The sequence below is a fragment of the Equus przewalskii genome, chromosome 14, assembly GCF_037783145.1.
Source record: "Equus przewalskii isolate Varuska chromosome 14, EquPr2, whole genome shotgun sequence".
Lineage (NCBI taxonomy): Eukaryota > Metazoa > Chordata > Mammalia > Perissodactyla > Equidae > Equus > Equus przewalskii.
The window spans coordinates 78,534,895-78,560,689 of NC_091844.1; the positions used below are offsets into that span (position 1 = coordinate 78,534,895).

Consider the following 25,795-nt stretch of genomic DNA (forward strand, 5'->3'; position numbering starts at 1 on the left):
ATAACACGTTTTCCTACGTACTTTTCATTTTCTTGATTTTTAAAATTTCTCTATATGATGGTTACCGATGACTTGAAGACTTTTTGCCCAGCCTGTGGATAGAATGAGTGAATCACTTTGCTTACAATAGCAAAAGCTTTCTTTCAAATAATTGGTTGTTTCTGTCACTGTGGAAATCAACTTAATAAAATCAAAGTAGGGGAAAGCATCTATTCACTACCTGAAATTTAAAAAATTAACATAGATTTGGGTTTCCGTTTTTCCTTGTAGATTTACATTACCTGGTGAAAGAGACATTGACGGTATTGCCTATGAGGAGCTTTCATCACCTAATGAAGAGCCTGCCAAAAGGAAAAGGGAGAAAGATGTCAAGAAGAGACGAGAACTACTTAAATTAGTGAACTTTTCAAAGTAAATGACTTATTACTGTTCATTTGGTAATTTCTTTAAAATACCTAGTCATTTAAGTATGTTCTTTACTAGTGGTAATTGCTCTAAATTATATTGGCAACTTAAAGCAAATCCCTTTTAATATTCATTTACCCTTGTGCTTTTGTGTACTGTTCCATGATTTTTGAGCTCAGTGGAATGTTGATCATTTTTCTTCTGTTTTAACTCTTAGAGAAATGTGCTTTTATGTAAATATGAGTGGCCTAATATAGTTATTCAAAACAGGTTAACACTGGAACAAAAGGAACTTTGCCGTTGTAGATTGAAATTATTAACTTACTTAGATCGGCTTGCAACATATGAGGTAAGGAGTAATTTTAATCAATCCAATTGTGTTCATTTGGTCTGTCATTATAAGTGCTAATGTCTGATATTAATATCTAATATCTGATAATCTTGGTCTTTAGAACTCTTTATGTGGGGAAAATTCGTTTTGTATGCAAGCAGTTTCTCTTGTATACCAGCTTTGGTAAAAGTTAGAGATCGTGAAAGGCCAGAGGTTGTTTTGTTAGTCCAGGGAATAGAAATGCTTTAGCCGTTTCAGAGCATCTGTGTTTCCTAGATTTATGATCCTTTTCATTTACTTTTATTTTACATTTTGATTTTAAGGTTATGGCATATAGCTGTCTATAGTACAGTATTTCAGTATACACTGGATTTTAATAACCCTAATATAAATATTTCTGACGCATTTTATTTTAGTGATTTGTTAATAAGTTGAATTTAATTGCTTAACTTTGATCCTATTTATGGCCTCAATCTGTGTCACACCTCCCTTCTGTGGGCATACCTCACTTAGCGCTTGGTATGGGCATATAGTAACGCACTCGTAAATGTCACATCTGATAATGTGATGCCTATCCCCAGAATAATGGAGGTATTTAGAACTTCTGATGCCTGCAGGCAGATAAAAGCATTTGATTACGCATCTGATAATATAATAAAAATGTTTTCAAACAAAACATTAGTGGCAAAAGAGGTCTATTTCTATGGTTATTAGAAAACATGATGATGAGTATATCATCTCATGCAAATAAGTTACAAAAAATTGATAATAGTTTTATCTATAGGTACAACTAGTTTGCTGTTGTGTGGTCATATTATTTTAAAGCATATCCTTTTGTTATGTCTGAGTTCCGTGATATTTTGAGGTAATATATAAAAGCACGTTGTGAACTGCAGAAGTCACGTACAGCTATAATTTATTATTTTTTATACCTAGCCTTAGGTTCACTGATGATGAGGTCTTAAAAAGCAGAAGTCCCATTAGATGTTTGGAGTTTGACTATCCCGTTAATTTTCTTTCATTATTTTTTAGTTATTGAATTGCTATTTCTTATTTGACAGTAATAAGTACATGTATTATTACATGGTAATAGTGACATTTAAATTATTTCAGCCCATTTTTGTAGAGAATCAAACTAAGCTTTTGAAAAGTAGGTGAAGTTGATGAATTTAGCTGTTAAAACTTAGAAACGAAGATGTTCAGATATAATGGGTAACCAGCTAGATAGTGGTGGAGATAAGCATTGCATTTTACTCATAGGACATGACTCACTTTATTAATTCTGTAATAAATGAGATAAAAATGGATTCATTTAAATTTTACATGAGCGCCTACTGTATGCTAGATATTGAGAGATGAACAAGGAGCAGTCTTCATGGAGTTCTCATTATATTGGCAATAAGTGATAATAATGAAGATATGAAGAATTGATGAGGCAGCATAATGGGGAAAAACATTAAATATTTCCTGGGGATGTCTGAGAAGACTCTACATAGGAAGTGATATTTCAACTAATCCTTAAAAAAAGAAAGGCCGACTTGGGGGCTAGGGGAGTACTACATGGGGGACGTGAGAATGGAAGCTCCATAAAAGGAGGGACTTTGTCCTGTTTACTCAGTACTCCCAGAGCTCAAGATGACACCTGGCTCCTTGAGGAGCTTGGTTGAAGGAACCCATAGGTAGGAGAATACCTTAAGAAAAACCAACACATTTGTTGGGGACTTACTTCTTGTCAGCCAATGTCTTATGTGTTTCATCCAGATTATTTCCCAACAATTCTTTGAGCAAGTACTATATCCTCTCAATTTTATGGATATGAAAACTGAGGCTTAGAGAAGGTAAATAATTTGTCTAAATAAATAGGAAGCAAGAACTCACAGCTAGGTCTCTCTGATTCAGTAGCCTGTGCTGATAACCAGTGAGCTGTATAAAGAAAGACCTGTGGGTGTGAAAGAAGACTGAACACTCCTGAAAACGTGAGCTAGTCAGGGTAGCTGGCCTAGAGAGGGTTGGGGAGGGAAGGGCGCAGAATAAAGGTGGGAGAGATGGTTGGAATAGTTTGTGGCCATATTTTGAAAGGTCTTTCATGCAGTGTAAGGAGTTGAATTGAATTGGAATTTTTGTTAGAGGTTGAGTGAGTTTAGGGAAAAATGAGAAGTGGGAAAGTGGAGACTGGTTGTGGGCAGCCCTTTCAAGAAGTTTTATTGTTAAGGGGAGTGGAGGAGATGGTGGTAGCTAGAGGAGTATATGAGATTAAGAGATAGGAGGAAGGAATTCCTTAATAGAAACAAGAAGCATTGTTTGTATGCTAATTGGAATGAACCAGTAATGGACGAGGAGGAATTTACTGAACAGAAGAAAGAGGCGATAATTGCATGGTTATAGAAATGGAAGAAACGGCATCTGGAGTGTGAGTGGAGTTTGGGGCTTTTTTAGGAGCACATATTTGTAACTGAAGGAAGGAAAATCACATTGTTATAGTTACAGGTAGATATATAGTTTTGGTGGGTTGGCAAATGAGGGACTTCTTATCTAACAGTCAATTAAAAAAGAATCTGTAAAGCAAGGTTTTCAGCAGACAGTGGGGCAGGGGCATAGGGTGTTGGAGGTCTGGACAGAGTTAGAGTTTTGGAAAAGTTCCTGACAGAATTGGAAAGAGAACTTGTTAGGGAAATATAGTAGCATTGAGGGACAGAATTAAGCATTGAATTTTGTTGTTTTGAATTTATCAACTTTTAAGCTTTTTATTATGAAAAATTTCAAACCTTCGTAAAAGTATAGAGAATAGTATGATGAACTCTGATGTACTCACTGCCCAGCTTCAGCCATTTTCAACATTTCGCCAGTTTGGTGTCTTTTATTTTCCACCTTCCCACTGCTGCCTTTTCTTTCACTTAACTATTTTAAAGCAAATCCCAGCGAGCTTATCATTTTACCCATAAATACTTAAATATGTATCTCTAACTGATAAGGACTTACAAAAACATAACCACAATAACACTGTTATTTCTAACAAAATTAGTAGTAATTCCCTAATAGCATCTGATACCTCCACTCATGTTCAGATTTCCCAGGTTGCTTCACAAATCCTTTTTAGTTAGGTTGTTTTTTGGTTCATTTGAATCAGAATCCAAAAAAGGCTGAGATCTGGAAATTAAAATGAGAACTGTCAGGTTGGTTTTGTGATATTTCTCCAGTGACTTCCAGTAACTTGTATTCAGGGTTCAGAGTTGAATTTGACGAGAGCTGAGGTTGTCCCATGATAAGGGAAAGAGGCAAGGGATTAAAGAAATCCCTTTGTAATGTTGGACCAGGGACTTTAAGCTCCTTAGAAGGGAAAAGAGACTTTGAGGGGAGAGAGAAGGTGAAAAAAGAAGTCGAGTCAGTGGATTGGGTGTCTTGGCGAGGTAGAGAAATTGTTGGAAGGCCGTGTACTGGGTGAACGGGGAGAACAGGAGCCGCTGGTCACAAGTCCCGTGCTTGCCATTGCTATCCCAGAGAGTGCCTCCTTGGTGATGAGAGAGATCCAGAGTGTGGTCATGGGATGTGTAACAAATGAAATACAGGAAATGATCATTGTGGTTGAGAAGTCAAGAAACTGAGAACATTTTTGAAATGCTCTCTTCCTTTGGTTGCCATGAATATGCAATTCAATTCTGTTTTTCCCCTTACTTCTCTTGCTCCTACTCTTTCTACTTTTCAGATGTAGATTCCCTTTTCCTTGGTCCTCGATTAAATGATGTTGCTTCTCAGGCTCCTTTCATTTGATTCTACATAATCTCCCTTGGAATCATATTCACTTCTGTATTAATAACGCTACGTCATATAGCTAACTCATAGCTTATTCCAGAACTCCTGACCTTGTATTCACCTGGCTTCTGGGGAGCTCCTGTTAGCAGTGCTATAGTTCCAAAGTCAACATGTTTGCAAGTGAACTTCTCACTGTCCACCCTCCCTCTCTCACCTCCTCTGAACATGCTCATTCTTCCCTCTTTCCTATCTCAGTAAATTGATTCAGTTAGCAAACGTTTAGTGGTTATTTTTTATGTGAAAGGCAGTATGCTAGGTATCTGGGGTTCAGCATTAAACATGACAGACATGAGCCCTAAGTCATACACCGCAGTGGGAAGACTTACACTTGCAATTGCTGTGGCTAAGTCTTATTTGTCTTTCATGTTTCAGCTTCCATGCCACTTCTGGGAAGCCTTCGCTGTCCTCTTAGAACTAGGTCTCGCATCCCTCCCATGTGTTTCCCTTTAGCTCTTCCTATTGGCTTGTTTGTCTTCCCTGCTAGATTTTAAGCTATTTGGAGAGCAGGGACAGTGTCTTGTTCCTTGTATCCCCGCTGCCCATCACAGTGCCCCGAGCACATAGTGGACACTCAGTAACTATTCGAGTGAATGAATGATTCAGTCTACATTTTACGTGGGTCGCTCCAGCAGCAGTAAAGCTAATGGGAAGTTCTCATACAGATGTGGCAGGCGCTCAGAATGCCAGCCTTGTATCGCTGTTGCTTATTTGTTTTTACAGGTGTTGGATTTTGGTTGTCCTGCTGTAATTAGTTCAATTTTTACTGCCTATTTCATTTGCTTCTGGACTTTTTTTTTTTAAATTAACAGCATTTATAAATGTGGCCATTTTCAAAGTAAAGGTGAGAATGCAGGTATAGTACTTTAGTTAGCAGTTGATAATTTAATTAATTCAGGCCTTATTTATTTAGGTAGGCAGAGTTTGTAAAGGTTTTTAATATTTTCTTGTCACCCATGTTTGAAAGCTTTTTCATTAAATCACCATCTCCCCTCAGGAAATCCTAGGAGTGCCTCATGCATCTGAGCAGAGATATGATGCTGAATTCTTTAAGAAGTTCAGGAATCAGAATATTGTTCTCTCAGCAAGAACTTATGCTCGGGTAATTTCTTTTTCGTAAATAAAATAATTATAGTTATTAACACTCCCTAAATCTTTGAGCTGAAGTTAATGTAGTATTGCATGCATGCATATATAAATTTCCTTGTTGTGTTGTAATATTAATAAATGTAGAGAAATTAGAATCATATTTAAAAAAATTTTATTCATAATTGTTTTAAGAATAAATAATTTTTATAGCATTATATTGAGAAAAGTGATCCAGATTAGGAAAAATCAGAAATATTTCAAAGCACTTCATATCAGAAATGCATAAAAAATTAATTTTAAGTTTTTTGAATGTTGTCATACCAAATCACCCCTTTGTTTCTGAGGTTCCCGTTAGAAATTTATCCCTTGCCTTTTGTACAGGAAAGTAATGTACGAGCCCTGGAAATCCTGTTTACTTATCACGGATCTGACCTGCTTCCTCATCGCCTTGCGATTCTCTCCAACTTCCCAGAGACCACTTCTCCACACGAATATTCTGTTTTGCTGCCCGAAGCTTGGTATGTGACTATGTTAACTGAATTTTACCTTCTTTCTAATAAAAACTATTTTTGTTTCATACTGAACACCTTAAATTAAAAACAAATAATTTTAATGTAATCTATGTAAACTTTTTTTCTGATTATAAAATTATTTCTAACTTATTTTTAAATAATCCTGAAACGAGTGTGTATCTAGCAAAATGAGATTAATTTAAGGAACATGAACTTTCCTTTTTGTTGAAAGCTATCTGCTCAATATGTACTATTTTATGGTTACAAACAGTTTTTAGGGTAATAATAGCTGTTTGAATTAGTTGTATCTTTTAGAGACTGAAGTGTAGTTCTGACAATATTAAGTAGTAGATCCAGGGGACCCGGGAATGTCTGAATCCTGCTTTTCTCAACGATGCTTTTTCTCTATGAAATTCCAGAGGCACAAAGACAAATGGGAAATCAAAGTATCACTTTACTAGTAGGTAGACTAATGCTCCTTATCTCAGTTCAAGGCTATTTGATGATTGGGCTGTAACTTGTGACAAATTCTAAGCCCAGTGGAACCATTAAGTCCTAGTTGTACCACTCAGTGGGTTTCCAGAGGCCAGAACATCTTTTCTTGAGAATGCAGAAAAGAGAGTCTATTTGCCTTAGTGCATAACTCAAGGATGGGTAGGCCATCAGGCCCTGGCCTGAATGGCACCTGGGAGCAGAGAGGACTGCGGAGCGTACCCTGCTTAAAGTGTCCACTTGGGAGACCTTTTACATCCAGTGAAGTAGCCCATTAGTAAATGTGGCGCAGTCGTTAATTGCATGATTTATCCTTTCTGAATTTGAGTTTACTCATCTTTAAAATGAGTTGATAGTCCCTGTCTTGCTTACTCATATTGCATATTTTTAGTATCAGGTAAATTGTTATATATGACATCTGCTTGTAAATTTTAAAATACTGTGAGGGATTATGACAGTTCTGATTGAAATCATTGTTACATACTTGAGCTACCGGCAACTTGCTGTGTTAAGGGACGTTACTGGAACTGGGGGGTCATTTGGCTTCCTTGTTCCACGCCTGTCACTTCCACCTAATATCATAGCTGTAGGCTTAGGTGTTGATGATGATGGCCAACATTTGTAGGCTAATTACCATGCATTTCGCACATACTTAGACTTGGGCTCCAAATGCTTTTGGTATTAGCCCTGTTACTACAGAAACCTGAGATTTACAAAGGTTTGATAGTATATTAAATTTTATATAAGTGCAGCTAGGATTTAAGCCTATGTTTATTTAGAGTTGTAGGTCAGTAAGCTCTAAAAATATGTTGTAAACTCCTTATTCCACTCTTAGTACTAAAGAAGTCTTTGTTATGATGAGAATGAACAAAAAGAAAAAGCCTGGGATGCCCTTTTCCATTTTCAGTTTCTTTTAGATCTGAATAGTCTGTAAATGTATTTTATAAATATTTCAGAATATAATTCATTTATTGGTTTTTGCCTGTTTGCAAAATGGATCTAATCTGAACGGAAATGACTTTTTTTAGTGTGAATTGTTAGTATAGAGAAAAGGGCTACTGTCTTACAGTTTGTTTTAAAGGTAATTTCTCCTTAGATTTGGATGCATTGATTGCTAGTCTTCCCATGATTGCTTAGGCAAACACTTGATTTTAACCTGAAATTTCAGAATTGATTTGTAAAGTAGTTTTACAGTGTTCAACCTTGTCTTATCTTTGAATGCCCTGTGGGTTTCCTAATGGGACCTGCCGTAACAGATTTAAATTGCGATAAATACTTTTCGTATTTAGACCATATTGCAGCAGAGGGAAATTAGAAGATAACATTATTTTGAGTTTTTGTTGTGGTATATGGAAAGACTATGATTTCTAATGAGTCCTTAAATTATATTCATTTTAAACACATTGGGAAAATAGAGATTTCTTTTGTTGTTGTTACTTTGTTTTTCAAGAAACTCTTTCACATTGAGAATATTTTTGCTATAGTTAGAGTGAGAAAAAACAATAGGTTTGAATAGTAACGTCTCTATCTCCTTATAATTTTATGTGACTATGAAGCAAAACCACAATTATGTTTCAGGCGTAGCCTTTTCTATGAGGTCTTCCATAAGTTATTCCTTTCCCTATATTCTCATAATTCCTTGTTCTTGTAGTGTAACACTTTTCACATTGGCAGTCACTTTTATTTCTGCCTTTCTCCTTGTTCCCTTCTCTAACAATCACCCAGCCTTAAACCTACTCACTCTAAAGGCAGAGAGGACAGTCTCTTTCTTAGTTTTGGATTCCCAAAGCCAAGGGTTGTGCTCTTGTAGTGGGTTCTCAGAAGATGTTTGCAAACTGGATAAATTAGGTCCATCTTGTGCCCATTTAAAAAAGAGATTATAGGGGCCTGCCCACTGGCCTGGGGTTCGCTGGTTTGGATCCCGGGTGTGGACATGGCACCGCTTGGCAAGCCATGCTGTGGTAGGTGTCCTACATATAAAATAGAGGAATATGGGCACGGATGTTAGCTCAGGGCCAGTCTTCCTCAGCAAAAAGAGGAGGATTGGCAGCAGTAAGCTCAGGGCTAATCTTCCTCAAAAAAAAAAAAAAAAAAAGAAGAGAGATTATAGGATGTCCTGAGGGAGCACAGCAGAACAGATGGACTTTCACGTGTTACCATGGGAGGCACCCAGGTTAGTATTTCACCATGGCTCTGGTGGCCCTACAGACAGAACTGCTCTTTTAGCCCATAGTTAAAGCCTGCACTCTTTTACTCTGTTTGAAGTTTTACTCTCATGGACATATAGATCAATAAGTTATAGAAATTATTTCCTTTTTGAGGAAATGTGTTCTTCTTTGAATGCTTGGTATTCATTTTCAAATCACTTGGAACAATTAGGTCAGGTGAACACAAAGTGTCTGATTTGTTGGAACGTGAATGCATTTCTCCGTTTACCTGCTCACTGTCTGCTGAGCACTCTCCATGTGCCTGGCACTGTGGTAGGAATTTCGAAATGAATAAAACACTGTTCCTCTTCAGCAGGAGTTGTCTGATATGCTTTACAAACTAACAGAAATTCCTGCTTACAGCATAGCATCCTGCTTGCAAACTGAGGAACAAAGAAGAGTTGAAAAGACTCTAAATAAATTTGCAGCCTTTTCTGCTTTCTTTTTTTCCCCTCAGTTGCAGTGTTTGAAAACTAGTAAAATAATCTTGCTGCTTCCTCATTTAGTGCCTTGAATTGCTGTGGAACTTTCTGGGTGCCTGCCTTGTTTTTCTGTGAGAGTATCCATCGCTCAGCGGCAGAGCTGTGGTTCATCCTGCTTTATCTTACCTTCAGCCCTCGACTTGTATTTTGCAAGTAATAATGGCTTTTTAATTATCTGTCGAATTGATTTGAAACAAGTCACTAAACTCTAAATGCATGGCTCCCAAAACGCAGAATAGCTGGGTGTGTCTGCACAGTCTTCAGTTTGCTGTTAAGACAATTGCGTACAGTCCCCTGTACTCTCCACTGCTGCCACACGGGCCTCTTACTGTCCCTTGAACATGCCATGCCTGCTTCCACCATCGAGTTTTTGAGGTTAGTGTGCCCCTGCCTGGTGTGCCCTTTTCCAAAATGTTTCATGTGATGGGCCTCTTACTTCATGCAGTCTCTACTCAAAGGCTGCCTCTTCAGCAGGCCTCCCCTGCCACTCTTTATATCGCCTTCAGTCCCTCCTCACTCTTTTGCCCTTATGTCCGAGTTTACCGTTCTTCATAACACTTACTCCTAGCATATTATATGGTTATTTGTCTTCTCCACTTTCTCTGACCTTCCTTGGCAATCCTATTTACAACTTTACCCTCACTTGAAATCCTCCTTTCCTGCTTTATTTTCTTCTAGGCATTTATCACTATCTACCTTACTGTGGGTTTTCTTTATTGACTGTTTGCCCGTCAGCCGCAGTAGGACAAGGATTTTAGTGTGTCTTGTTCCCTTCCTTACCCCCTGCCCTTAGAATGGTGCCTGGCATGTTGTAGGCACTCAGACAATAATTGGTGAATGAATGGATAAGTGAATGCATCAATATGAAATCCGTAAGGGAAAGACTCTGTGTCTCGTTCACTCATGTGGCCTCAGTGCCTAGAAGAGTGCTTCGTACAGGGCAGAAACTCAGTAAGTCATTTTGAATGAGTGAGTGTAATGGAAGGGCAGGTAGGGTTTTACATTTTAGAGTTCAAGCTATATAATGTTTTAGAAAGCAATAGGAAGTTATACGAACAAGTTGACCTTTACCTACTCTGTTTTGAGGTCCCATTGGCAAAGCTTTTGCCTTGGCATTTAACCAGTTTCATACCAAATTTTATGATTATGATTGCTGGGAAACGTCTGTGGTATGTGTTATTTTTGTGTTTTATATTGTCACTTTAAATCATCATGTGTATTTGACAGTGATGAAATGTGACCAAGTTTTCTAAAACTTTGAAATTACCTTTTATGTCATAGGTGATACATCTTTTTATTAGCTGCCTGTCCTTAGTTTGTCATTGCTATAAAATGTTTACACTTTATGTTCTTGTTGACTGCTTTAGTTTTAAAGTACAAAGGTGATATTTCTTACCATCTTTATTAGCTTCCACAATTTTTGATATTTTTTCATAAAAAGGAATATATATTTTTTGACTTTTAGTATTTTTGATGCTTATAACACATTGTAGAAAGATTATTTAGATTCATCATTTATGCCTCTTTGCCAATGGTAAAACCTTTCCAGAACGATGAGAACAATCTAGTGTTTTGAACAGTTGTCTTTGGAACAGCTGTCTGTTTAATAGTGTGGCACAGGGGTGAGAGAGTGACTCTAGAGCCGAGTTGCTGAGATTCGTGATCTTGGAAAAGCTTCTCAACTGCACCTCAGTTTTCTCACCTGTAAAATGGGGATGATTATAGCACTCACTTCATAGTGTTGTGAGAGTGATTAATGAGTTAATGTGTATAAAACACTGAGCACAATGCTTGCACCAAGTAAGTGCTGCTTTACTGTTAGCAATTATTGTTAATGCCGAACCCCATGCTATGGCCTTGGCCTTATTACTTATATATGTCATATTCTTATTGTTTTAAACTTCTTATTGTAGTAATTTTATAGCTACAGAAAAGTTGCAGAGATAACACAGAGTTCCTGTATACCCTTCACCTGGCTTTCCCTTCCTTCTTACATAATCATAGCACATTTGTCAAAACTAAGACATTACCACTGGAGTAGTAAGTTCTGCATATAATGTGACACATGCATTCCTAAAAATCACCGCACTGTGCAAAATTGCACGGTGAAAACCAGAAGGCTTGTGGGAAAGATGGGGTTAGGGTCCAGCACTCAAAACCTTTGTTCAGTGGAACAAAGTTGGGTACTTAAAAAAAAATCGTACCATAGTTTTACATATGTTAAATGTTAAGAAATATTAACATGTTAAACGCATAAATATTAAAACATGCCACTTTACCTTGAAAAAGACCTGAAAAATGCTTCGCTTGTGCCTGAGTTTGGAAGACTTGCAGCTTGTGCTTACTGGGAAGTGGAAGGAAAGGGTGACTAGAAGTCCGATGGAAAGTTGTAACACCGGATGTGGTGGGAGTGGGTTCTAACGCACTCGGTGAACCGAGGTTGCTGGCAGACTTGGGGAGTGTGTGTCCATGCGCAAGTACTCTGACATGGCTTGGTTCAGCTGAGTGTAGTTTTCTGTGTTCACCTAATGTTTCCTGTGAATGAAATTGTGCATCAGCAAATGCAAAATTTGTGTTATGCTCAAGTGGTTCCCAATTTATCAATTCATTAGAACAAATTTGCATTCTCAAAACATTAATAGCAGAACTGAATGTACAATACTATTAACTACGCTACATATTTTTTTGGATTTAACTGATTTTTCTACTAATATCCTTTTTCTATTTTACTGTCCGATCCAGGATACCACATTGCATTAAGCTTCATTTACTTTTCATATATGGTTAAATAAACTGTCGTTCAGTATCTGTGAGTTAAGAAATTCTTTGACACATGTATTTACTAAACAATGAAAGTTGATACTCATATTTATATTCCTGGATTATCTCCAGAATCAACAAGGAAAGATTGAATTATATTTAGTGTGTTTTGGGGTGTTGCAATATTTAAAATATTTTATAGTATAAGTGGCAAAACTGTGTTGATGAAAATAGAATATCTGAAACATCTCATTCTTTTCATCAGCCTAGGAGAGCCGTTACTATAGTAACTTGGCAGTTTGTTTGTTTGTGAATATCTCAGCTTACTTAGATTATTTGATGACTGAAAGTTTAACTGTGAAAAGCATGCTGTAGCATGCAGATGGACAGTACTTGTGGGAACCATGAAAATGTGTTTTAGGTGTTTCCATTTTCTTTTCTCAATTTGTGATTGTATAAATTATTTGTTGGCTAACTTCTAATCATTCTCTACCTTTAGTTCCACAGTAATTTATGTGACATATCATTAAGGCTAAAACTCAAAAGTGGTTGAGTGAAAAATTTTATATCATGAGTTGTTTAGATCACTTAGCATGTCAACCTCACCTTATGTCAGTGATACCTGGTCCCATATTCAGAAACTGCTATTGTCCCAGAGCATAAAAAGCACTTTCACCTGCCTTCATTTAGAACAAGCTTGCAAAACAGTATGATAAATGGGATGACGAACCAATTGGCAGAAGTATTCCTCCTTGTCACCTGCAGACCCAGGGCCTCTTTGTGCTGTGCACACTTTAACTCATGTGTTTGTCCCTGGCATTTTATTCCCTTGCCAACCCTAAATCATCCCTGCTTTTTTTAGGCCTTTGTCCCTTTGGTGCTCCCTGACCCGCTTGATAAAGCAACACAAACTCCAGGGTCCCCAGGAATTTTCCCATTCCCTTTTTTTGTTTTTTTGTGAGAAAAATTGGCCTTGAGCTGACATCTGTGCCAGTCTTCCTATGCTTTGTATATGGGACACCACCACAGCATGGTTCGATGAGTGGTGTGTAGGTCCACACCTGGAATCTGAACCTGTGAACTCAGGGCTGCCGAAGCAGAGTTTGTGAACTTATCTGCTACGCCACCAGGCCAGCCCCCCCCCCCCCCCCCCCCCGTTCCCATTTTTCACTGGGCAGTGACATCAGATAAATAAGTTTTACATCCTCTGCTCCTCACTGATAAGTCTTTGTCACTCAGCCAAAACTAGAAGGCCTTTGGATGACCAATTTGGAGGATATTTTTCTGTTTCCAAAGGCTGCTAGTATCCTGTGGCAAGTTTTTTCTTTTTATGACCAGACCAACACATATCTCATAGTAAATTGCTGTGAATATAGTGACAATGCATTGATGGTTAGTAACTGTTGAATGAGTAAATGCTTGCGATGTGAAGAGATTTGGAAGACACAGGGGCTGGTGTGGCAGAGTAAAATGAGATGCACTCAAAAGCCATTCTTTTGAAACAATCTGGAAAAGAAACCTTTCTTGGACTTTTCAGACCACAAGCAAAATGATACACTAGTTATGTTCTCCTGCAGTCCTTTTTGGAGTGAATATATATGTCTTTTGTGTGTTTATAAATCATGTTTTTGACTCTGTGTTAAACATAGGAACCAGTAGGACCATTTGGCTTTGATACAATTTTTATTTTATTAAAAATATTTTTAAAATCCTTTTTATCTATTTATTTGTATATAAAATACACGACACAATTTCTCATCTTAACCGTTTTTCAGTGTACAGTTCAGTAGTCTTAAGTACATTTGTGTTGTTGTGCCACCAATTTCCAAAACTCTTTTTGTCTTGTGAAACAAACCCCGTACCCGTTAAACAACAGCTCCTCATTTTTCCCTCCCCCAGTGTGACGACCACCATTCTACTTTCTCTCTCTATGCATTTGACTACTGTAGGGGTCTCGTGTAAGTGGAATCATACAATATGCGTCTTTTTGTGACTGGTTTATTTCGCTTAGCATAAAGTCCTCAGGGCATGATACACTTTTAGTGAAATTAGTATTACAATGAAATAAGATGTAGAGTGGCTTGCCACCTGTGGGTCATGTTTCTATTTATGCTGCTAAAGTATTTCTTAAATAGAGTAAAGGATGAAGATGAAGTCTGATTCTAGACGGGAGGCGACATCACCATTGTTGCCTGACTCCTTGTAGAGCACCTCGTCTTCATGCTTTGGTGCTAAAAAAGGCATCAAAACTGAAGGGAACTTTTGATATCTCTTTTATTACTTTGTTTTTTAAATCTTGGATTTAAATAGCCAAACGTGGAGACTTTTTCTGTTATTAAAACAACATAAAATTTATGTCATAAAAGCAAACATCAAAGTGCATTTTAGTAAAAGTCCCATTAGGACAAATTTGATTTAGGTCAAGTTGATTTACCTTATAACTTAATTGTTAGTAGAGAATTTACCTTTAAAAAGGTCAGATGGCATTATTTCTGTTCTTCATAACTGAAAGGTAGCTTAGAGTTTACTTTTTACTACACTTTCACTTTCAAATTGGTGATGTTTTGATATTTTACATTAATTTGTGTTTTTTTCAGAGGTGAAATAATTTGAACTATCTTTTTCATTGAAGTCAAATTTGACTCTAGGCAGCTTTCAATTCAGAAGGTCGATTATTGTTTGGTTGAAGACAGTACCAAATCAATTATTGTTGGTTTAGTTTCATAGTTTTAAGGATATTCTGGAAGTTTTTCTCCCATAAGAAGCATATTAATGTTTCATGAAAAGCCAATGTTGATTTTTGAATTTTAACTTTTTTTAGTGAAATTTATAATTAATCATGAGTACCTGTGATTTAAAAATTGAAGCGTTTTTAAATTGTTTTATCTTAGTTTATTTTCAGTGAAAGAACACTTTAAAGAAGAAGAATGAGTCATATAAAATTTAGTGTTATTTTGATAAAAATTTAGGGATTATTTATGTTCCATATAAAGGCATTATATTAGATTAAATAGGTGGGTACAATATGAGTCAGATCAGGTCCCTGTCCACAGACAAATTAAAATCTTTTAGGGAAGATCAGATAGGGTAGGTATAGATATAACTACCATAAAATTAAAATCTGTGTCATAGGAGGAGTATAGATAGGTTGAGAGATGGGAAAGTTTACTTTCTGTTACAAGGGAGGCCAATCAGGAAAGCCTTCTTGGAAGAGGTAAAGTTTGATCCAGACCTTGAAGGTTGAGTCTGTTTTTGATGTTGGGAAGTTTGAATAGGAAGGCGCTGTCTGAATAAATATTTAACCAGAAATTGTTCCACCTACTCAGTCTTCACTTATATCATTTAGTCACAGAATCCAAAAGATGTTCCCAGTTAATTTGTTAGTTGACAATGAATTGGTGCAGAAGATTTCCAATAAACAATTATGAACCTCTTTTTACTTGCATTTTTATGTAGCCTGGTCTTGTTAATAAAGATTTCTTTTTTTTTCCCTGAAATTTTTAAAAAAGCGATTTTTATTGGGCATTCTATTCCTGCCTTAATTTTGTTGTTGTAAGGAAATATCATCTAAACTGTAGCCTAGATGATGAAATAATTATGGAAAGATGGGGGCATTGCATTCACTTTTTTGATTCTCATGGGAGACATAAAAGTGTTTCTTCTCCCTTTAAAATTGAAAAGTTGATTAGCTGGTTAATCAAAATTCAATTCCCACATGTTCAGTTTATTTCTGAACTGCTGTGAGCAAAAACGAATGCATTAGTTTGTATTTTAGGCTTGGAATAAGCATTTGGCCTTCTGCGGTGACTGTCAGTAGGGAGGAGTACAGAGAATACTTTACAAAATGGCATATGTTGGCCATTTCTGAATCCAGGAACTACCTGGTGTTTGGATCAGGAAAGAAAGGTCTGATAGCCTTGACTGTCTTGGGGCAGGGTTGGGGCTGGCAATGGGATAATTGTTTGCGTGTCTCCTGGCACTGTGGGCACGTTAGATCTTGACTCTATTAGTTCCTGTCTTTCTGTTTATTTAAAGCAACAAAATGGACTTAGGGCGATTTCTTGAAGACGGTAGAAACAATTATTATTTCAGAGTAATTTTTATGGACCTTGGGAAGTATGTTGATGTTGATATTTGTTGTGTATTTGATACTCTGAGAAGTACTAAAGAAATGAAGGTGTACTGATTGATTACTTCATTTCCTCTTTTATTCAACAAACCTTTCATGATTGAGTATGAAATGCTTTTTAAAATTTATGAATGTTTTATGTCTCACATATAATTCTCATCACATGTTTGTGAGATAAGCAAAAGGGCTTATTATCCTGCTTTCAGGGCAAAAAAATTGAGAGGCATTTGTGAAATATGTCATGAAATGGGGATTTACATTTAAAATAATGTGAATTATATTATCATTTTAGTGTGTATGTAACTATTATCAAGTGTTTTTAACGTGGCTTAATACAGTTTAAAGTTTCTGGTTTTATTTGAAATTAAGAAGTCTTTGAGAGGGTACTTTTTCTTTTAAACTAATTCGTTCCCCCGAAAATCTGTTACTTGGTTCAGCATTACCTACTGATACCAAATGACACTCTTTTCATAGAGATGAGATTTTTCTTTCATTATTCATTTTCTTCCAAACTTTAAATACCTTGACCAATAATTTCAGAACATGTGATCCTTAAGTAGATTATTATATCTTCTGAATGGTTGAATTACCTCAGGGAAATAGTCCCTATAATTCTTTTTGATCACACACTGTCTTTTCCAGTCAAGATTTCATTAATATGTAAATACTTGTCTGTAACAGCAGTGAATCTCTTTATCACACTATATATAATTAACATATAAATAACTCTGTGAGGCGCTTTTCCCAATTTCTGATAGAGGCAAGCCTGTTTAAATATTGTATTTGTAATAAGGAAAATTCTATTAAGAATCAAATTCATATTTTGTAGACAAACCATATGCATTATTTTAAGAAATGTTTTGACCTCAATGTGTACCAATTTCATTTACTTCTAAAAGTATAGATGCTATATGTAAGAAATGTGAAAAAAGACCCATGACGGACATAAGCGTTGGGATTGCATGACATGGTCTGACACATACTTGATATGGAGAAGCCATAGTATGGCACCCTGGAAAGAGCAAAGGCTTTTAGTCAGAAATATGAGCATAAATCTTAGTCTTGATACTTGCTAGCTGTGTAACTAGGGGAAGTCACTTAGCTTCTCTGAACTTAAGTTTCTTCACGTGTGAAATGAGGAAATTGAACAGTTAGGTGATGATTAAGTAACCTAAGAGATATATCACCTAGCACAGTTCCCAGCTTGTAATTGGCATTCAGTTTACAGCGAGGGTTGTGTGTGGTCATAGAGTATATGGCTGTAGCAGTGGCAGCAGCAGCAGTTTTTTGGAACATGTTGATAGGAATGTCATATTATAGATATCTTTTAGTTTCAACTACATCAAGTAGACTTGCAAAAGACTGATAAATAAAATGCAAAATTATAATAGGGAATATTCCTCTTTGATGGCACCAATGCTTTGATTTCTCATCTGGGACAGCACCCCTTCCGTGGTATCAGCTACCTAAGATTCCAAATTATTAATTAAAAAGCTACTTAGTGAGCATTGTCTCAAATACAGTTGAAGTTTCTTATTTAAATTTTTAATGAATTATAGATACAGGGTAATGAATGAATCATAAATGTGTAATTTGATGAATTTTCAGAAAGTGAACAAGATTAAGAAACAAATGTTGCAAGCATCCGTTGTGTCCTCTCATTTTACTCTCTTCTAGTCACCTCACCCCAGAGAACCACTCCCCTGACTTCTAACAGCACAGCTTAGTTTTGCCTGTTAAATAAGTGAGATGGCTTATGAGGGCTGTTTTCCCTAAGCTCTGGAAAAGTGTAAAGAACTATTCTTACCTCTCAAAAGAGATCAGATTTCTCATGTCCTTCAATTGAATGCTCCTCTTACTTTTCTAATGCTGGATGTACATTAACATTTTGTTTTTTTATGTTTAAAGTGTGTTTCTTATAGACAGACTATAGTTGAGTGTTGCTGTTTAATCTGGCAATCTCTGCCTTTTAATTGGCATGCTTATTAGACCATTTATATTTAATGTGTAGTTCAATATGGTTCAGTTTAAAGCTAACATTTTAGTATTTGTTTACTATTTGTCCCATTTATTCCTTGTTTCCCTTTTCTTCTCTTCCTGCCTGCTTTTGAATTTTTATAATTCCATTTAATCTCTTTTATTGGATTAATAGTTTTACTTTCTTTTTCTTTCTCTTTTTTTTAGTGTTTGCTCTAGGGTTTATAGTATACATCTTTAACTTATGATAGTCTACCTTCAGATAATATAGTAGCACTTCATGTATAATGTAGAACTTTACACAGTATTTTTCCATTTTCCTTCTCTGGCTTTTGTACTATTGCTGTCATACATTTAACTTTTACGTCTACTATGAACTCCACAATAACATTTTTATAATTTTTTCTTTAAACAGTGATTTTGTTTTAAATTAAAAGTATGTTTTATATTTACTCATTTATTTGCCATTTCCAGTGCTCTTCATTACTTTGTGTAGATACAGATTTCTCTCTGGTATCAAGTTTCTTTTGTCTGAAAGACTTTCTTTAGCATTTCTTATAGTGCTAGTCTGCTGGTGATGAATTCTTTCTGCTTTTGTATGTCTGAAGAAGTCTTTATTTTTGAAAATAGTTTTCCATAGTATAAATCTAGTCTGCCAGTCTTTATTACTCTAGTACTTTAGAAGTTTGCTTCACTGTCTTCTGGCTTGAATTGCTCTTGATGATAAGTCTGTCGTCATTCTTATCTTTGTTTCTCTATGTGATGTGTCTTATTTGGATGCTTTTAAGATTTTCCCTATAGCTAGTTTTGAGCTATTTGATTATGGTGTGCTTTGATGTGGTTTCTTCATGTTTATTTTGTGGTTTTCTCTGTATTTATTTTGATGTTGCTATTGACTTTCTTGAATCTATGCCAAATTTAGGAAATTCATGCTTATTATTTTTTCAAATATTTTTTCTCTCCCCATTCCTATGCCCAGGATGCACACTCTTTTTTGGGACTCCACTTACTTGTATGTTAGCCACTTGATCTTTTCTCACAGTCCATTTTTTTCAGTCTTTTTTTCCCTGTGTTTCATTTTGGATAATTTCTATTACAGTATCTTTATAAATTTACTAATCTTTTCTTCTACAGTGTCTGCTTTTAATTCCATAAATGTGTTTTTCATCTCAGCTACTGACTTTTTCATTCCCAGGAGTTAGATTTGGGTCTTTTTTATTTTTTATGTCTCTCCTTATCATGTTATTGGTGGTGTTTCTTGGTCTGTTTTAAGAAATTGATTTTTCTCCTGGTTATGGAGCATAAATTCCTGCTTTTTTGTATACCTGGTATTTTTATTGGGTGCCAGATGTTTAGGTTTGTTCACCTCTTTAGTTGAGTTCCTATCCCTGTTGTTCTAGAACATACTTTGTCCTTTCTTATAATATATTTATTTAATCACACTGTATGAGTTCCACCAGCCACCTTGCTCTGTATACTGTAAGTTTAGCTTCTCTGTGTAGTTGATCTAAGTGGATTTCTGAATTTATAGTGGATTAAAGGCTTTCCTTAATCTGACCATTATAGAAAGTGATCTAGACATGTAGGCATAGGGATATTTATTTGATATTGTTTCTTTTTTGATAATCTGGAGCCTGTTTTTATTCTAGGCTCATTTCCTTTACCTCTTCATCTACTTCCTGCCTTTGGTTTTATGAATGAGTGTTTATTAAATTGAGATCCATTTCCTGCAAAAATTCTCCAATGTTTTGCTTTCTTTCTCTTTCTATAATCTCTAGTTTAACTTTGAATCTCATCAGCAATGCGGATGTGTTAGAAGTACTTGGACTGCAGATAACCTAGGCCATTATCTTCCCAGGTACAGCCTGTGAAATTCACAGCAGGACCTCTCACTTTTCATTTTTGGGATTTTCATTTCTTCACTTGTGATTGTATGACCATCTGCAGTGTTATTTGGCCTAGACTCAGAGAACTCATGATGAAAAGTCTGTAAATAGACTTTTACCACAGCATCTCAGAGCAAATGACCTTTTTTGCTTCTGTGTTTATTAAAAGCTTAGGACATTCCATATTTCTTTGTGCTCATGCATGCTCATCCACACAGGGAAGATCACCTGCAGTGTACAATATTGCAGTGTTTCTGACAGCACAGGTGTAAGACAGGGAGTTGTACAGTCTGTTTTAGAAATTTTAAATCAGAAACATTTGAAAAAACCTCAGGTCCATCCTCTAAATCTTTAGCCACAGGGAAAGCGTATTGATCTTGAGCTGTAAATAACCCAATGGTTTTGGGGTACTTTTTGTTTTTTCAGTTATTTTTTTTCATCTTCATCTATCCATTCTTCAGTCCGTCTAGCCTGCCATCCACTAAGTATTTCGTGAGGTTTAAGTGAATGCTAGGTATTGCACTAAGGCTATAAAAATGATGGAAACTTTGAAGGCGCTTATAGTTTACTAAAGGAGCACACAAATAAATAATTATAATTCAGTGTGATGACAGCAGTAACAGAAATACACACAAGGTTTGGTAATATGGAAAAAAGTCTGGTAAGCTTCATCTGGGAACATCACAGAAGTTTTCATTTTTTTTTTCCTCTAATGAACACTAGATTGATACAGTTAAAGGCAATGTTATAAATATACATGTTATAAATATTCTATCCATTTAGACGAGGTTAAAGTGCTCATTTGTAATTTTTATGTTTCTTTTTAGCTATCTTATATCCACGTTTTTTCTTCCTATTGCCATTCCACAACTTGGTTTTTGAAATATAATTTTTTTCTTTCTTTGAAGAGTTTTTCAACAGAGTAACACAGTGCTTCCAATTATTTATTCATATTATTTATGTTTTCTTTAAGAAGCTTGCTAATTAACTGTCTGACTGAATCATTTTGCTGAGGTCGCTCTCTGAGTTAGGTGCTGAGGATGTGAAGCGCCTCTGCTCTGAAAGATGTGTATTCAGGTCATTATGTTAGCAGAGGATGAACGCTGGAAGAGTTAGCTACACAGTCTTAGATCTGGGTCTTCCTCTTAAGTTGGCGTTTATATATTTCGTTTATTGTTCAGGTAAGTCTTACAGCTTACTTAAATCTTATCTTTGTAGTTCTTAAGAGTTTTTTGTTTGTTTTTGAGAGCTTCGATTTTAGAATTAAGAGAATACCAATGGATCTGTTTCTCCTGATCATTATTCATTTATTCGTTCATTCAGTGAGTCAGTGATGATTTTTAAGCTCATATAGTTTACTTACCTGCAAATTTATAGTTGTAATATGTAATTTATGGCGTGTTTGAGGATTAAATTAAATAATGCATTTATATAAATTTGTTAAAATGATTATTTATATTTTATTGCTGAGCATGTAATACAACTGGGAGTTGTGATGGATGCTAAGGAGTATTTACAAGAAAAGAATATTTACTTTTAGTGGGGATACAAAATATGTACTAGGAACTTAACAAAGTAATAGATAAGAACTCTGGGAAAACATGAGAATATACCACCTTTATTATCATAAAGTTAAATAGGAGTAAATGCCAGATGAATTGTCCAGTTATAAGTAGTGAGGATTTAGAACAGGAAGAAAGCAGTCTGGCCTGGAACGATCATAGAAATGTCTGTGAGAAGTGGGACTTTGAGCTGGAAAAGGGGAGATTCAGTTAAGTAGGACATCATAGTGTCTGAGAACACAGACTCTGGAACCAGACTGCCTGGGGTCACATCCCAGGTGTAACTTTTTGGCTGTGTGACTTTGTATAAGTTAGTTAACATTTCTGTTTCCTCCATCTCCTCTACTGTAAAATGGGAAGAATAATGTTGTTTATCTATCAGGACTGCTCAATACACACACACACACACACACAACATTAGTTAGAGCTTTATATTTATGCTCACACATAGTAAGGACTATATAAGTGTCAGCCGTAGGCTGGGCAAAGTTGGATAGCTTTATAGATAGCATGTGAAATTCCCATTCACCACAGGCCTAGCGGCAGGAATAATGCAAGGACTTTGAAGGGTAACAATAAGGAAATCAATCTTTCTGTGGCTTGGGGTCTGCATTGTCTGTACCGTTTTTTTGATAAAAGGGGAGATAAAAATATTCTTTTCCTTCCTAATCCTTTTATTCAAATTCCGTCAGCACTACAACCTTGTATAGGGTCAGGATTTATAATGTACACAGATACAATTCATGAACATTTTGGTAAGTTTCATTAATTTTGTAGTTGATAACTTCAGATGTCATATACTTTTATCTTTGACCTGGCAGATTTTTCTGGTTTAATTAATGGACCAAAGGAGTTTTGTCATGATCTTGTTGTCTTTAAGTAGTGTGAAATAAGGGCCTCACTATTATTCTCTCTACTGGTTCTCTGTCGGTTTAGGTAACAGAGAATAGGGAGTGAAATTGACTGGATTTCCCTCATATTACTTCCCTTTTGGTAGTTGTGGGCACGTACTTTTGGGCCTCCCCAGTATGAGGATAGTCCCCATTAATCCTTAATTGACTCTTAGACCTTAGATTTTTCATCATCACGTTTAATATGTATTCTCACTCGCTGAATGAAATACTGGCCACCGAGAATCTATAGTTTAGTTAATTACTATAAGTGAAAGTTGTAATTCACCAATTTTAAGTTGAGCCCCTGTTTTCCATAGGTGCAATATTATAAATATGAAAATCATCACAAAAATAAAGAAAAAATAAAACATGCATTTATAAATATGTATATAACACCAAATGCTGAATGTAAAAATTATTACATAAATATTTTATTTTATTTTTTTTTTATGTTTCCCATTTTAACTTACTCTTGTTAAAGTATAAGTGGCCACTGAAATTGGGTTTAAGAATGCCTTTTTTTTTCCCTAGTAACTTTTCTTGTAGCAAGCATGGGTATTCTTCATTATTCTGATGACCTTCAGTGTCTCTTCTTCAAAATCAGTCATCTGTCCAGGAGGCAGGTGATAATGGTGGTGGTCTAGGGGGTCAATTTTCATATCATTGACATTTCTATTTATCCATCCCTCCTTGTTTTGTTGACATCAAACACCTTTGTAAAAAGCAGCCTTTCTCAGTTATTTAACTTTCTGGAAAATTCTTCAGTAGCTCTTTATTAGAGTTTATGACTTTCCCTTAAACTTTAATGATTTTACAAATTAGTTCTCCTCAGAAATAATCAAATCATCCTTCATTCATGGTCAAAAATCTATTTTCAAACTTGGTTTTAAGCATTTGAGAGAGAGAAGATGGCTTGTGGAAATTGTTGCTTATTTCTACCCCATAAATCAGCTCATCACTGTTTCTTATTACTGTTGGTTGCATTGGCCTGGTGCCATGTACAAAGGATGGTATCAGTGGAGTTTATTGCATTTGTTAGGTATTTGTAAATATAATCTTTGATGTTATTAATATGGTGTTACTATTTATCATAAAGTAGTCTTAAAATGCCAGCCAGTCACATGTATCCTTTATTTCGCTAATCATGAAAAACCTTGCTAGTATTAATAACAATGCTTTTTTTGACAGTTAAATACTGCTGGTTTCGTTTGAAGGTAACATTTTTCTGTCAGCAGGAAAGCAATGAATATAACAAGTTCTATTATTTTCAACTATTCTCTCACCAATTACTTCTCACACTAAATATAAATGTTTTATTTCAAAGAAATCTTATCAAGAATACACTGACAAAAAGTTATTTTATTCATGTTCTATGTGTTGGAAACAAAAGTCTTGTTTTCATTTTGGACAGGTAAAATTACCAAATTTACTAAATAGATGATGCAGCTGGGTCCTAGAGATTAAGCTAGTTGTGGGAGGAGGAGAATCAAACGGTGGGTGGTGGTTTCACCCTTGTCTCTTTTACATGTGGGTAACATCTGAGAATATTAGTAAGTTTGAAGATATCTTAGTCTCTGCTCTATTTTCTAAGTCATTTATTAATAAACTCAAACCCACTGGTCCTGAAGAGAACTTTGAATGATACCTTTAGAGAGCTTTTTTCCGCTTGGTGTTCTGAGGGATAAATAGCTTTCTGATTGTTTTCCCGTTGAGTTTCAGATCACTTTGGCTTGTTCAGTGATGGTCCCCACAGGGTAGTTATACATATAGGCCCAAATTGTTATTATTTTTTGGCCTTTATTTGCTAGAACATTTTCTTCTATGCTAAATAATAGAAATAAGTATAACTCCACATTTTAAAACCCAGTGCCTAAAAGGTGGCAATTAGTCATGATACACTGTCTATTTAGCCTTTTGTTTCCAACACATAGAATATGAATAAAATAACTTTTTGTCAGTGTATTCTTGATAAAATTTCTTTGAAATAAAACATTTATATTTAGTGTGAGAAGTAATTGGTGAGAGAATAGTTGAAAATAATAGAACTTGTTATATTCATTGCTTTCCTGCTGACAGATAAATGTTACCTTCAGATGAAACCAGCAAAGTTTATTGTTTGGAATAAAACAATGAATAGGGTTCTAATATAAAGAATCCTAAAATTAAGCAAAAGCGGCTGTTATTTTGTAAAGAGATAATTTAAGTTTACCATGTACTTCCTTTTTTTAGCAGGGATGATGCATTTAGATTTTAAGACTTCCCAAGCAAAGTGGAAACAATAGGGGAAAAAGATGAAATAAAGTATATGTAAAGGTTGTTTTGTGTTTGCAGAACTTTGGATTCAAAGTGTAAGTTTTGCAGCTAACCAAACTTTTTATAGTTCTTTGGAACGAGCACTACGTTTTCTAGGTCTTTTTGAACACAATTTCACCTAACCCATTTAGGGATTAATTTACATGACTGATATTTTTCTTGTGAACAGAATTAATGAAAAACATTTTCCCGGAATTTTATTAAGCATTCTGTCATTCTGCTTTCCTAATGAAAGAATAAGTAGCTAAAATTTGGGCATTTTTAAAAAGGTAATGACAGAACTAATCAATTATTTTGAAGTGTAGAGAATGGTGAAATTTAGGGAAATATGTATTCTGAAATATTTTTTCCACTGAAGTATAATGACATGTCCAAGTATCTAGATTGTAAATGGATACCGTTACTAGTATAGTTTGCTCTTCTGTCAGTTTAATTATCTATATTAGGAAAGCATTCTTCTTTCACTCAGATCTGTAGCTTCCATATAAATCTACCTCCTTGATGTATCTGATTTTTATGAACAGACTGTCCCCTTTCATCACTCTATTCCAATTTTGAACTTTTGTGACACTCATCAGATCACTTAGAAAACTTTGTTTTGCTGTCAGTTAATTCAACTGACACATATTAGTTTAGCGTCTGCTAAATGCCAGATAGTATTTTAGGTGCTGAGGGTGTGGCAATAGACAAAACAAACGCAAATTCTCTAGTCAAGGAATTTATATTCTGACTGGGGAGGAAGTCCTATCTATTTCTTAAATGCTGTTGTTTGAAGCATGATAAAGACTTTATGGTGGTTTTTTTTTCTTCTTTTTTTCCTGAGGAAGATTAGCCTTGAGCTAAGATCTGTGCCAGTCTTCCTCTACTTTATATGTGGGTCACTGCCATAGCATGGCTGACGAGTGATCTAGGTCCATGCCTGGGATCTGAAGCTGAGTGTGCTGAACTTA

The 25,795-nt window shown here is 35.6% G+C and overlaps 1 protein-coding gene across 1 annotated transcript in view; it reads left to right on the forward strand.

The window, feature by feature from the left end:
• Positions 1–25,795, forward strand: part of NBAS (NBAS subunit of NRZ tethering complex) — a 331,777-nt gene that overhangs the window by 88,404 nt on the left and 217,578 nt on the right. The window contains exons 18-21 of the mRNA XM_070574395.1: positions 271–411; positions 676–754; positions 5,541–5,645; positions 6,014–6,150. Coding sequence (XP_070430496.1) covers positions 271–411; positions 676–754; positions 5,541–5,645; positions 6,014–6,150 — 462 coding nt within the window. The remainder of the gene's footprint in view (positions 1–270; positions 412–675; positions 755–5,540; positions 5,646–6,013; positions 6,151–25,795) is intronic.